The sequence below is a fragment of the Desarmillaria tabescens genome (genome assembly GCF_030435595.1).
Source record: "Desarmillaria tabescens strain CCBAS 213 chromosome Unknown EV420scaffold_45, whole genome shotgun sequence".
Lineage (NCBI taxonomy): Eukaryota > Fungi > Basidiomycota > Agaricomycetes > Agaricales > Physalacriaceae > Desarmillaria > Desarmillaria tabescens.
In genome coordinates, this window is record NW_026848344.1 from 151,946 (window position 1) to 164,891 (window position 12,946).

The 12,946-nt window shown below is 47.3% G+C and overlaps 3 protein-coding genes and 1 non-coding gene across 4 annotated transcripts; 3 read left to right on the forward strand and 1 right to left on the reverse strand.

Moving 5' to 3' along the window:
• EV420DRAFT_1647878 (uncharacterized protein) lies at positions 1-1,536 on the forward strand (the record flags this gene model as incomplete). The annotated part of the gene is made up of 1 exon (XM_060478091.1): positions 1-1,536. One exon carries the CDS (start codon positions 1-3, stop codon positions 1,534-1,536), a length of 1,536 nt encoding a protein of 511 aa, XP_060326011.1.
• A 1,776-nt stretch (positions 1,537-3,312) lies between these two features.
• EV420DRAFT_885224 (uncharacterized protein) lies at positions 3,313-5,658 on the forward strand. Its single transcript, XM_060483867.1, has 3 exons — positions 3,313-3,478; positions 3,530-5,043; positions 5,086-5,658. Exons 2-3 carry the CDS (start codon positions 3,532-3,534, stop codon positions 5,206-5,208), a joined length of 1,635 nt encoding a protein of 544 aa, XP_060326012.1. The 5' UTR covers positions 3,313-3,478; positions 3,530-3,531; the 3' UTR covers positions 5,209-5,658.
• A 1,767-nt stretch (positions 5,659-7,425) lies between these two features.
• On the forward strand, positions 7,426-7,546 carry EV420DRAFT_t225. Its single transcript has one exon. It is a non-coding gene; the product is annotated as a tRNA-Gln (tRNA).
• Positions 7,547-7,946: 400 nt separating this feature from the next.
• Positions 7,947-9,296, reverse strand: EV420DRAFT_1569281 (uncharacterized protein). Its single transcript, XM_060474216.1, has 3 exons — positions 9,093-9,296; positions 8,747-9,042; positions 7,947-8,692 (listed from the first exon to the last, which is right to left on the reverse strand). The coding sequence occupies exons 2-3, from the start codon at positions 9,030-9,032 to the stop codon at positions 8,439-8,441; spliced, it is 540 nt and encodes a 179-aa protein (XP_060326013.1). The 5' UTR covers positions 9,033-9,042; positions 9,093-9,296; the 3' UTR covers positions 7,947-8,438.
• Between the last annotated feature and the right edge of the window lie 3,650 nt (positions 9,297-12,946).

A 12,946-nucleotide genomic window follows, 5' to 3' on the forward strand; every position in this document is an offset into this window, starting at 1 on the left:
ATGTCGCTATCTCAGCCAGTTTCTCCCACTACACCCGTTATGGCTCGCGCGCGCACACTCTCAGGCGGCTTATTAAAGTGTCCTGAATGCGGATATGCGCTGCTAGAGAAAATCATTGCCCCCCCTCTCTCTTCATCGCGATTCGAGGAGCTCTCGTCGTGCAATGACGCCCCTCTGGACTCAGAACGTACAACGCTTGAAACAGTTGTCCGAGAGGGCGAAGCCAACCTGTCTTCTCTACCCCGGCGCATCGCTGCAGCCCGAGAAACGCTGCAAATTCTCCTTAAAGAGCAGACCGGCACCGTAAAGCGTATCACGGATGCCAAAGTCCTTCTCAACCCCGTTCGCAGACTACCAGCGGATGTGCTGATCGACATATTCACCGAGTGTCTGCCGGAGGATATGGATTCTCTTGATACTAAAAGCACACCATGGGCGCTTTCTCAGGTCTGTGCGTCTTGGAGAAAGACTGCTTTGGCGTCGACGGGATTATGGGCACATATTCATTTGAAAATGGACCTCTGCACGAATCACACCAAATGTGTATTCCGCTTTGGGACTGTATTGCACAGAGCGGGAATGCACCCCCTCAAGGTCAACATCATCGGTCGTCGAGACTTCTCACAGCACCCTGTCTTTGCGATGATCCTACCCACATCAATGCGATGGACGTCTTTGAATGTCATCGCACCGCTCCATTCTTTCCGTTTGTTCAACAGCATATCACATCAGTTACCTCTCTTGGAGATCTTGTCTATTGAGGTATCGGGCGCTCGTCGGTCAGATATATCGCTCGAATCGGATTTTGTCGTTTATGGCTTTTGCGAAACTCCCCGCCTCCGAGAATTATCACTCACGCAAGGATTGACATCCGACATGTCTTTCTTTCCACGCTTGTTTGCTTTACCACTGGAAACGATATCACGGTTAGATCTTGTTTCGACAATCCCCGATGTGGTATCTCTCTTCCAATCTAACAGAGCGAAACATCTGATAACTTTTTCTATCGATTTGGTCGATTATGAGCGTCGTGCGTTATCACAGCAAATCGAAATTCCGGTGATCAGACATGCTTGTCTTCGGCTTCTTGTCCTCGTCGACTCCGCTGCCGGACTTTTGTCCCGACTCCGCCTACCGGCTCTTCAGAGACTGGTACTTCTTCTTTCTAAAAGAATTAGCCTCCCCAGTATATTTGAACATACAGCACCCACTTTGACAGAGCTGACGATACACACTGAACAATCCGTCGATGGACGTGCATTGGCAAATATGCTGCAGTGGACTCCACTTTTGAGAGCAATGACACTTGAAACCGTGCTCAAGACCGATGCACTCTTCATTGCCCTCGGAAGATCGAGCGATGGCGTTCTCGAGTTGGTTCCACACTTGGCAATGATTTCTCTCGAAAAGACTGTGTTAAACTTCCCAAACCCAGATCGTGCTATTGAAAATATGGTTGAAGCACGCCGCGTCGTTGCACCTGGTGAAAGACGGGCAGTATTAAAGGAAGTGCGTTGGATGACGAAGAAGGTCTGACTGTACGCTGTACAGCTTGAGTTTAGGAACCGGACCAGAATCACATTTGTACCACGTTGTATTTCTACTTGTACTTCTTTTCGTTTTGTTATCTCTCTGGTGCCGAAGATATTCTGGCATCCACTTCACTCCCACGTTATATGCTAGCAGGTGTTATATAACTAGTTTGCGTCGAGATTCTTGTACCACTTTCTAGTTCAAGTTCCTACTAACTACAGATCCTGAAGTCTATAGTTCTACGATCACAATACTTGACATAGCGTTTTCGTGTTTCCTATGTAGATGAATGCTGAGTGGGGGCCAAGGTCTTCGGCGAGTGGGAGTCCCCCCCAGCTATACGGACAAGGAACCGTATCTTGACTTCGACGGCATTTAATAGCTAGTACACGTTAGAATAGTGGGCTCAAGGTGTTCGCAATCCGTAAAATGTGAACGACTCGACCAGGCTATGGACGAGGAGGGTACGTAGATTTAACTGACGGAAGACGTGTCGTCGTAGTTAAGAACAGGATAATATCACATTCAGTGATGAGGCAAGTTGGCTAGGTATTCGGAATTTCAATGCCTGCAGGAATGTCAGCACACCATAAGCCACATCAAGATAGAGTTCAAAGTACCAGCCAGCCCCTGAAACTTCGTGCAATACAATTCGACGTGATAGTCCCTCCAGGTTAAGGCATTAGCCATGTAATAAGATTACTTTCGCGAGGGAAATATGTCTGTCTGCAGCGTCAGCGAACCACATCGTTTTAATGCAGAGCAATAAAAACAAATAACAAGGACTAGCCATCTTCGTGAGTGGAAAAGACAAGTTTCAAATTGATTTTGCGGCTTCCGGGCCTGATGTCCGCATGACACATGACCAGGTTCGACCCTGTTCGACCCTGTTCGACCTTTGTTCGACTGGTTCCGCTCCTTTCCGCTCCAACGCAACTTACAACAGAGGCAAGAAAAAATATTTCTCATCTGGACGTGGTACGAAACCGCTTTTACATTAGATCCATATATCGCAGATTTAACTTCCTCAAGAAATTCTCAACAGAGTTGTCAACGAACTTCGAACTCTCACAAATCTCAACGCGTCGTCTCGAGCTAACTTGCATTTCGTGGATACCAAGTTTCATCCCGGTAAGGCCTCTCTTTCTCTGTCAACATTAATCTTACAGTGGACTCTCTAAGCTACAGAAATCTCGTGTCTAACAATCAATCCTGTTACCCTCTCTTTCCACGACAGAATCGGTTAACTCAGGTTGGGACGATTCGCCGCGCTGGTTCACACAGTGTCTGCAGTCGTTCAAAATGCAAAAGACTTTGGTCACCCTGATTGTTGGCGTAACGGAGGAACATATCCTTCAATAACATGTTACCGGAGGATGACGAAGCGCTGATGTGCAACTTTGGGAAGGCGGTTTCAGCCATTTTTGAAGATTATGTGAGTGTCGTGTTAAAAAATAGGGATCCCGATATTGTGGAAGACCCCACTTGGGCGTCATGGATCGATGATGAAATTGCGTTTCGTCGAACTTTCGTGACGTTAGGGTGATTCGTCATTCTACAGCTTCTTGATGCTTTATTTCACAAGAAGGTTCACTCTAATGGTGTTATATCATTGCTCTCTAGGTCCCAGACTCACACTTAGTGCAGTGTCTATTTCAAGGCGTCAGAAGACTGACGAAGCCATAAACAGAGTAAGCGCTTAACTCAAGGTATATCGGTCGCATGACTTAATGATGCATGCCATGTTTACGGCTTAATCTGATCTCTTATCGATTCATCTCTTGGAGTCGCTTTCATACCATCCTGAACGTCTTTATTACTCCTGGGACCTCCTTCGTCATACACAGATCTAGTATTCGTTATCCTTCAAGTTCTTTCCTCGCCAGCACCATATACAAAACCAAATAATACCGATCCTGCGGAACAAGTGTGAATTCGGTCGACGGTGAGCCTCAACGTCTTACCATTCCGATGTCTGTCTAATATAGCTTCACAGAGATGTCGTTATCTCAGCCAGGTTCTCCCACTACACCCGTTATGGCCCGCGCGCGCACACTCTCAGGCAGCTTGTTAAAGTGCCCTGAATGCGGATATGCGCTGCTAGAGAAAATCATTGCCCCCACTCTCTCTTCATCGCGATTCGAGGAGCTCTCGTCGTGCAATGATGCCCCTCTGGACTCAGAACTTACAGCGCTTGAAACAGTTGTCCGAGAGGGCGAAGCCAACCTGTCTTCTCTACCCCGGCGCATCGCTGCAGCCCGAGAAACGCTGCAAATTCTCCTTAAAGAGCAGACCCGCACCGTAAAGCGTATCACAGATGCGAAAGTTCTCCTCAATCCCGTTCGCAGACTACCAGCGGATGTGCTGATCGACATATTCACCGAGTGTCTGCTGGAGGATATGGATTCTCTTGATGCTAAAAGTGCACCGTGGGTACTCTCCCAGGTCTGTGCGTCCTGGAGACAGACCGCATTAGCATCGACGGAATTATGGGCACATATCCATCTGAAAATGGACCTCTACGAGAATCACTCACAGTGTGTATTCCGCTTAGGGACAGTATTGCACAGAGCGGGGATGCACCCCCTCAAGGTTAACATCATGGGTCGTCAAGGCTTCTCACAACACCCTGTTTTTGCAATGATCCTACCCACATCACTGCGATGGACGTTTTTGGATGTCATCGCACCGCTCCATTCTTTCCGCTTGTTCAATAGTATATCGCATCAGCTGCCTCTCTTGGAGACCTTGTCTATTGAGGTATCGAGCGCCCATCGGTCAGATATAAAGCTCGAATCAAATTTTGTCGTTTATGGCTTTTGCGAAACCCCCCGCCTCCGAGAGTTATCACTCACGCAAAGATTGACATCCGACATGTCTTTCTTTCCTCGCTTGTTTGCTGTACCATTGGAAACGATATCAGACTTAACTCTTATCTCGACGACCTCCGATATGGTATCTCTCCTCCAATCCAATAGGGAAAAACATATGATGACTTTTCGTACCCTGTTGGTCGATTCTGAGCGTCATGTCTTACCACAGCAAATCGAAATTCCAGTGATCAGACATTCTTGTCTTCGGTTTCTTGTCCTCGGTGATTCCCCTGCTGGGCTTTTGTCCCGGCTCCGCCTACCGGCTCTTCGGAAATTGACACTTCTTCTTTTTAAAAGATCTATCCTCCCCACTTTATCTGAACATACAGCGCCAACTTTGACCGAGCTGACAGTAGACTCTAGTAGTCGCTCGGTTGATGGACGTGCATTGGCGAATATGCTGCAGTGGACTCCAAATTTGACAGAAATGACACTTGAAACCGTGCTCAAGACCGATGCACTTTTCATTGCCCTCGGAAGATCGAGCGATGGTGTTCTCAAGTTGGTTCCACACTTGGAAATTATTTCTCTCGAAAAGACTGTGTTAGACTTTCCAAACCCCGATCGTGTTATTGACGATATGGTTGAAGCGCGCCGCGTTGTTGCACCTGGTAAAAGACGGGCAGCACTAAAGGAGGTGCGTTGGATGACAAAGAAGGTCTGACTGTACGCTGTACAGCTTGAGTTTAGGAACCGGACCAGAATCACATTTGTTACCACATTGTATTTCTACTTGTACTTCTTTTCGTTTTGTTGTCTCTTTGGTGCCGAAGATATTCTGGTATCCACTTCACTCCATTAACAGGTGTTATATAACTAGTTCGCGTCGAGATACTTGTACTACTTTCCCGTTCAAGTTCCCCCTGACTAGAGGTCCTGAAGTGTATAGTTCTACGATTACAATATTCGACACAGCGTTTCCGTGTTTCCTATGTAGATGAATGCTAAGCGGGGTGCCAAGGTCTTCGGCGAGTGGGAGTTCCCCCCCAGCTATACGGACAAGGAACCGTATTTTGACTTCGACGGCATTTAATAGCTAGTACACGTTGGAACAGTGGGCTCAAGGTGTTCGCAATCCGTAAGATGTGAATGACTCGACCAGGCTATTGACGAGGAAAGTACGTCAATTCAACTGACGGAAGACGCGTCGTCGTAGTTAAGAACAGGATAAGATCACATCCAGTGATGAGGCAAGTTGGCTAGGTATTCGGAATTCCTATGCCTGCAGGAATGTCAGCACACCATAAGCCACGTCGAGATAGAGTTCAAAGTACAAGTCAGCCCATGAAACTTCGTGCAATACAATTCAACGCAATAGTCCCTCCAAGTTAAGGTATTAGCTATGTCATATAATAAGACTACTTTTGCAAGGGCAATATGTCTGTCTGTGGCGTCCTGAGCGAACCACACCCTTTTAATGCAGAGATCGACGGATAATTAAAAAAAAAAAGCTATCAAGGCTAAGAGCACGATGTACGACGCCCTAAAATGGAGATAAACCAGGGTCTACGAAGCGACGTCATGATTCTACGACTCAGAGGTGCTTACCGTACGGGTCACACAGGATCATGCTTAATCGTTCAACAATCAAATACATCGCAATCTGTCATCTTCAGTGAGTCCATCAACTGGGGAATAGAAGAACTGCGAGTAGTCTAGAACGAAGGTGTCCGCATACTACTCCTGCTGAGCAGAAACCTTGGAGATTCTTGATAGTCGTTTAAGCGGCAGCCACACAATATCCAACCAATAAATCAGCCCTAGGTCGCGTAAGGCGGCAAGGCACGAAGAAATCCGCTGAAGAGAAGAACGATACGATGAGAGAAAGAGGCAAGATATGACTCGTTTATGTTGGAGAAGGATCCGTAGGTTTACACTTCTATTATTACATATCACACCATCTTCCTTAGCTAACCTTTTTCGTACTTTCCTCGATCACTCTCGATCACGTATATAAGGCGTATCGTACCTTTTTCCACCCTCAGTCGTTTCCGCTTTTCGCTGCGCCGACTGAGGTGTGTACTTTCATAGCTTCTTCAGTATTCCGACATACTTACGCAGTTGATATAGTTCTTACACACTTGTTCTCTGTCTTTAGGTATTGTAGCACTCAATACGAGTCGTTTCCGCTTTTCGCTGCGCCGACTGAGTTCTTACACACTTGTTCTCTGTCTTTAGTTTATTTTCAAAGGCGTCGGGCACGTGCGTGGCACGAAGACAATCCTTCTTCGTTCCCTCTCTTTCCCGCCGCCACTCCGCGTACCCAACCTCAAAACAGCGATTCTCCTACCAAGAGCTTCACCCAGTTACCCACTAGGCCATGTCAAATTTAGCTTCAACTGTCATGTCGCAAGTTCGGCTGCATCATTTCCTGTGACTCTACTTTATAGCTTGTCCTAGAGCACGGGCACACGATGTCTCTAGAAATACAGTCCGAATTCGAGCAGGAAATTATGGATTGTATGTTCGGCGTATGGTTCTAACGGCGCGCTCCGGATATAGTCGGATCTATAACTATTGTTCGTCATCTTCCTTTGTAGGGGCCCTCGTCTTCAGTTCTCCTTTTTCCACGGCACTATTCTTCTGCCAGGTAACCATTCCTTCCTTCTTTCCGCGTTGCGGTCATGAGATGGAAAACCGGTAGCCACTGGCCCACTTTTGTTGATGATTTTTGGTCGTTCATCGAATCATCGCATTTCTAGTTTCCAAGGCAAACAACTGGCAATGCAATAGTGGTACGCTGCTCTTCATTTCGTGTTTGGTTCATGACTTCTAGTAGCCGCAGAGACGGGACCGGTGCTTTTGCACAGTATATTTAGGCGGGAGCTTCCCGGGGCCTCTGACGGATTCCAAATGTCGAAGTTAAGATCAAAGACACCGTCCCTCCAGATGGCCTGCCAATGATTTCAGCAACCGTAGTTTGCAGTTACCATTGATATTTTACTCCTCGAGAAATAGGAATTGGTTATGGGAGGGTGGTAGGAGAATCAAATTCTGACTGTCAACAATTTGCAGTGTCGGCGCTATGGTGTAGTGGCAGCACTTGGGATTTTGATTGTCAAGAACAACAAAGTTTCTTTCCCCGGGGCTCGAACATCTCGCGGAAGGACACAACCCAGGTTCGAACCCTGGTAGTGCCTTTGTAATGATCTTTAGTTTCTTTTGCTCAGGTCCCGACGAATCCCGAGTCCAGGGAGGGGAGGTAAAATATCAGTAACTTACTGGTACGAAACCCGGTGAGGGTTGACTCCGGATGGTGGACAAACTTCAAGCATCATATACAATAATTCCAGAACCACGGCATACCCTTATTTTAACTCTCAGTTGTTCGTGGATATCACCCCCGTTATCAGTGAATATAAATCCGGTTGGAGAACGATCAGTCACATCGGGGGATTAAAGATCCACCTTACGAAACACAAGGCGGGACCAAATCGACGCATCCGTACTCTCGTGGCAGAACAGGGCGATGATGACAGAGGTGATGGAAGGAAAACGGATTTTACGGAGAGAAGTGCTGTTCCTCGCGCGTGTTAATCTGTGGGTTTCTCCTCTTGAAATCGGTCCATGTGCATATACAATAAGTGCCTGGAGGACAATACTATCGTTTCTGCGACTCTGAACGCGGTGCCTTAGGGTTGAGACCAAGAAAGCTACTGATCCAGTAGGTTTCTTCGCAAGAGCGTGATACAGTCGCACATGGGCAAGTAACTTGTGAGCGTATCAGCGAACACAAAGCCCTGTCAGCAGGCCAGCCACGACAAGAAGCGGTTCCTGCCAATAGATCAACATTCCATAATAAGATGAAATACAAGCAAGTTAAAAGGCAATTGAACATTCTGATGCATGGTATGTGATGAATAATAAGTAAAAATTGAACGAAACAAGAAAGCAAGATGCGAGCTGTGAGCGGAAGCGATAATGCAAATGAAGGCGGAGAAGTTAAATCCGAGAATAAATCCAGTCGTTAAAAATCGTAAATTAGTCCTCATTATAATGGGAGGGAGGGAGGGAGTGGGGGGAGACGCTAGGTCACTGTCTGAGATATCTGTCTTCGTTTCCATACGCGTACGCTGGGGGTGGAAGGACGCTCGGATCAGGCTCGAACTCGTAAGCATCAAAAGCGCCCTTGCGGAACCCCTTCTTATCTCGGGACCACGGAGACGCGGGCGCAAGGTCGAGTTCACCGACACCTCGAGGTGTGAACGGCGCTCGAGGGTCAGAGAACGTCCACACACCATCTGATCTCCGATTTGCTATACGCATATTAGATCCTGGCGTGTGCACTGCGACAACTTCTCAGTACAGCCACGGACTGCGTCGACGGTAGTAATACGCACCGAATTGTGGCGTCTCCCCGCCTGGTGCGCCAAAGGGCGTTATTCGCGAGGCGATGTGGGCGCGATCAACGACGGTAGCATGCCTGGAGAAGATGTAGTCGTCGGAGCCTGAGCTGGAGGATTTACGGCGCCGGAAGGTGAAGAAGAGGATTATGGCGATGACGAGGATGGCGATGGAGGCTAGGGTTACACCCACGATGAGCGGCCGATTGTCAGTGGAAGACGGGCTTGTAGAGACGGTGGGTGTCGAAGAGGAGGAGGAAGACGATGACGCTGTCGATGACATGTTTGATAAACTTGTGCTCGGTTAGTATTTGGCGCACTATCGAACAGAAAGACGACGTACGTATTGTTAAATCACTCAGCGCCTTGACCACAAAAACTCAATACACCCTCCAGCAGCAACGCAGGGAGCCGCAGAAAACGATTGTTCCAGTCGTAAAGATGAAGAAAGAAAGTGCCTGAGAAAAGAGGGTCCTGGGAACATGAGGCCAGTCACATCAATTGATATGTCATGAATAAGCGCACCTGGTGACACTGACAAAAAAAAAGTCAGGCAGCAGGACTACAAGAGACGGCACAGAATTAAGGGAGAAGGAGGGAAGGAGGAAGGAGGAAGGGTCCAACGACGAAAAAGAACCATTTCGGCGTCCGCATGGTACCGCCTTGAATCGAAAAGGGAAATGCCGAGCTCACGTGCTCGTCACGTCGCGTCGAGATCGCTCGGATTTGGCCCGATCTGGAATTGTCGTCAGGACTTGGACAATGGACGCGATAATCGTTCGACCTTGCGCGTGAACTTCTCTGGCCCCATAAACAGTGTTCTGATGTAAATATCAGAGTTCATTGCCACTATATCAAGCCGCCGGAATTTCTTCTCCTAGGGTCTGGTGCAATGCAGAAAAGATAATTGATTCATGCCCAAAGATGTTTCCTATGCTGGTATAAACGTTCCTATTTCGTTGAACATTCCCCAGTGCAAGCTTTATGGCCGTCCCAAAAAAACGTAGCAAATCTCGTGATTAACGGACCTGGGGATCGAACCAGGCAAGTCGCGCTCAAGCAAGTTATGCCACAGCGCCCGCTGCCATTACTAACTGGATGCAAACTACGTACTTGACCACAAGTTGTCTCCATTGAATATCAAGGTAAATTAAGCAAACACGAGTGTGCTCTGCTGGCAAATCACACAAGCAAAATAAAATGAAAATTTTGGGACAACACACATGTTGCTTCCGGGACTCGAACCCGGAATTATAGGTGCCCCACTGCTGAGCCATGCAGTACATATTTGTTACTCACTCTATTTCGTTGAACACTCCCCAGTGCAAGCTTTATGGCTGTTGCAAAACATCTGATGCATCTACCTAGTATTAACCAGGGCCTGGGGATCGAACCAGGGAACAAGCAAGTTACACCACGGCGCCATTAACTGGATGCAGACTAAGTACTTAGTGAGGATCAAAGTCGCCTATCCCAAGGTCAGAACAACACCTTAATACCTTTGAGAGTCACAACTAGTCTCCAATAATACCAAGGTGAGCCAAGTAAAAAAACATTCTTGCGCTCTGCTGGAAAATCATACAGTTCACCGTACTTACTTGATCCAGAAACGCGAGAAAGCCGAAACACAGCGAAATTGACTATACCCAACGGATAGATAGGACAGTGGTGTAGTGTACGATGGTATGTCTCCTCTCGGTCCATCGTCAATCAGAGGGCAGATCGTTCAAGGTACCCAATAGATGCAAAACCATGAGTTGTATTAGTGTGCGACAACACAAAAAAAGACTAAATGACTATCATCTTGTGCAGATAAATACGACGAGGGTACTGAGTCATAAACAAATGCAAACGGCGGTTGGTCAGCAAAGTCATCTTGACTATCAGTACTTGTTCGTCGGCTTCTTCTTCTTCATCCTCGTACTAATTGCGCCTTTCTTGCAGGTGATAGAAAAACCATCGGATGGGTACACCATGTCCTGTTCACCCTAGTTACTCCAAGGACCGCAGTCGAACGTCGGAATTTTGAAACGGTATTACTACTACCCACAGTGCATGCCATTTACGTTTCCATCTGTGGATGAGGAATTCTCAGTACACACGATCTCGCAAACTTTCTTCGGTGTTTGGAAACATTCTCTCATGAGGATTGCACGTGGTAGGGCATCTATAATTCCGGGTTCGAGTCCTGGCAGCGACGTGCGTGTTGACCCATTCATTTTATTCTTACTTTTCAATTCTCCGCCGATGTCGCCCATCCCCCGGTGTCACAGCTCGAGGCTGGTTAAGCACTTTTCTCAGGGCGAAGAGTTGTACAACTCGAACCGCTGGGCACTCGATAGATGATCCCATGACCTCAATGTGGAAAGAAGGAAGAAGTGGTTACCAGAAGAGTAGTTCCATAGAAAAAGGAGATCTGAAGACGAGGGTCCCTTCAAAGGAAGATGACGAACAATAGGTATAGACTGGACTATATCCTTTCTTTCTGTACACTTCGCGTAGGGAGCACGCCGTTAGAACCATACGCCGAACATACAATCCATAATTTCCTGCTCGAGTTCGGACTGTATCTCCTCGACAGACTTTGCATGCCTGTGCACTAGGACAAGCTATAAAGTACTTAACCTCCTTCGAGTCACAGGAAATCGTGCAGCCGAACTTGCAATATGACAGCTGAGGCTAAATTTGACATGGCCTGGTGGATAACTGGGTGAAGCTCCTGGCGGGGGAATCACTGTTTTGAGGTTGGGTACGTGGAGTGGGCGGGGGGGTAGAGAGGGAACGAAGGATTGTCCTCGTGCCACGCACGTGCCCAACGCGTCTGAAAATAAACGAGTCATATCATCTTTCCTCTTTCCCTCACCGCATCGTTCTCCTTCTCTTCCGCAGATTATCTCGTTTCCTTGACTTCTCACGCGATCTAGGGTTGATTTATTGACTGGATATTGTGTGAATGCCACATAAACGACTGTCAAGAACCTCGAAAGTTTCTGCTCAGCAGGAGTACACAGACACCTTTCGCTCTGGACTACTCGCAGTTCTTCTATTCCCTAGTTGCTGGACTCACTGAAGATGACAGATTGTGATGTATTTAATTGCTGAATGATTAAGCATTATCCTGAGTGGCTTGTATGGTAAGCACCTCAGAGTCGTAGTGGTCAGCTTTCTCCAAGCTTTCTCTGCTCTCCAATGGACTCGATATTCATAGATTTCAGGATCGTACAGATAGAGATCCTTAACGATGCATTCCTATCGCGACAGGCGGAACACAAGATCTATGGCCTGTGCAAGAAGGCATAAATCTAATATCTCCCATGAGTTGTTTCGTCTCGTCCTGCATCGAAACTTGAAGAAAGCAATTCATCTCGTCACCGCAGCAGTTCGGATTGCACACGGACAGACACCTTAGTACCCCTGTGGAAATTTCAATATGTGGCGGTAACTCATAAGTGGGGACTATCATCATGCTTTTCAGATGTACTACTGTCTTCCACTCCGAACATAGCAGTTTTCTGGGTGGAAAACCGATGGAGGGCCGTGCTCTGTCTGATATTTCTTGAAATAACGACGAACAGTCACCCCCGTGCTTGTTCATTCTTCGGCTCTCATTTCACCATGGCGTCCTACTTTTCTGAGGTATCCTTCCCTTCCTTCCGTATCGGCGATGATTCTAGGCATGGGACTTGTTACCTATTGGTACCGAAAGTTCGTTTACCAGAATTACATTTCTGGATAGAGATCTCAAGCCTTGGAATCGTAATGTGGTTCGTGACTGCGTTTGCTGCTTGGCTTTACTATGAAAGCTAGCAGCCACTGGACTGGTACTTGACATTTCCACTCACGATGATGGCTAGTAGTCTCCTTCAATTATTTTTCTTGGTCTACTTTGAAAGGACGCGTCTTCCGTCAGTTGAGTCATTCCCATTTTAAGGATTGCGAACACCCTTGAGCCCACTGTTTCAACGTGTATCTGTTAAATCCCATCGAAGTTAAAACACGATTCCTTGTCCGCACAGCCGGTGAGAGCTCTCGCATTCTACCCTCGAAGTAATCATTCATTTTTGCGAGTTTCGAAGACCTTGCTCCCCCGCTCGGCATTTATCTGCACAGGCAACTCAGAAACGCTATCTCAAGAATTGTGATCATAGAATCATGGACTCCAGGACCTCGGGTCAGGAGGGACTTTAACACAGTATC

Bases quoted from the DNA above. Each gene is read 5' to 3' on its own strand.
- EV420DRAFT_885224 (XM_060483867.1), top strand. From the start codon at position 3,532: ATGTCGTTATCTCAGCCAGGTTCTCCCACTACACCCGTTATGGCCCGC. The intron at 5,044-5,085 runs GTGCGTTGGATG...TACGCTGTACAG, and splicing joins GACGGGCAGCACTAAAGGAG to CTTGAGTTTAGGAACCGGAC.
- EV420DRAFT_1569281 (XM_060474216.1), bottom strand. From the start codon at position 9,032: ATGTCATCGACAGCGTCATCGTCTTCCTCCTCCTCTTCGACACCCACC. The intron at 8,693-8,746 runs GTGCGTATTACT...AAGTTGTCGCAG, and splicing joins CGGGGAGACGCCACAATTCG to TGCACACGCCAGGATCTAAT.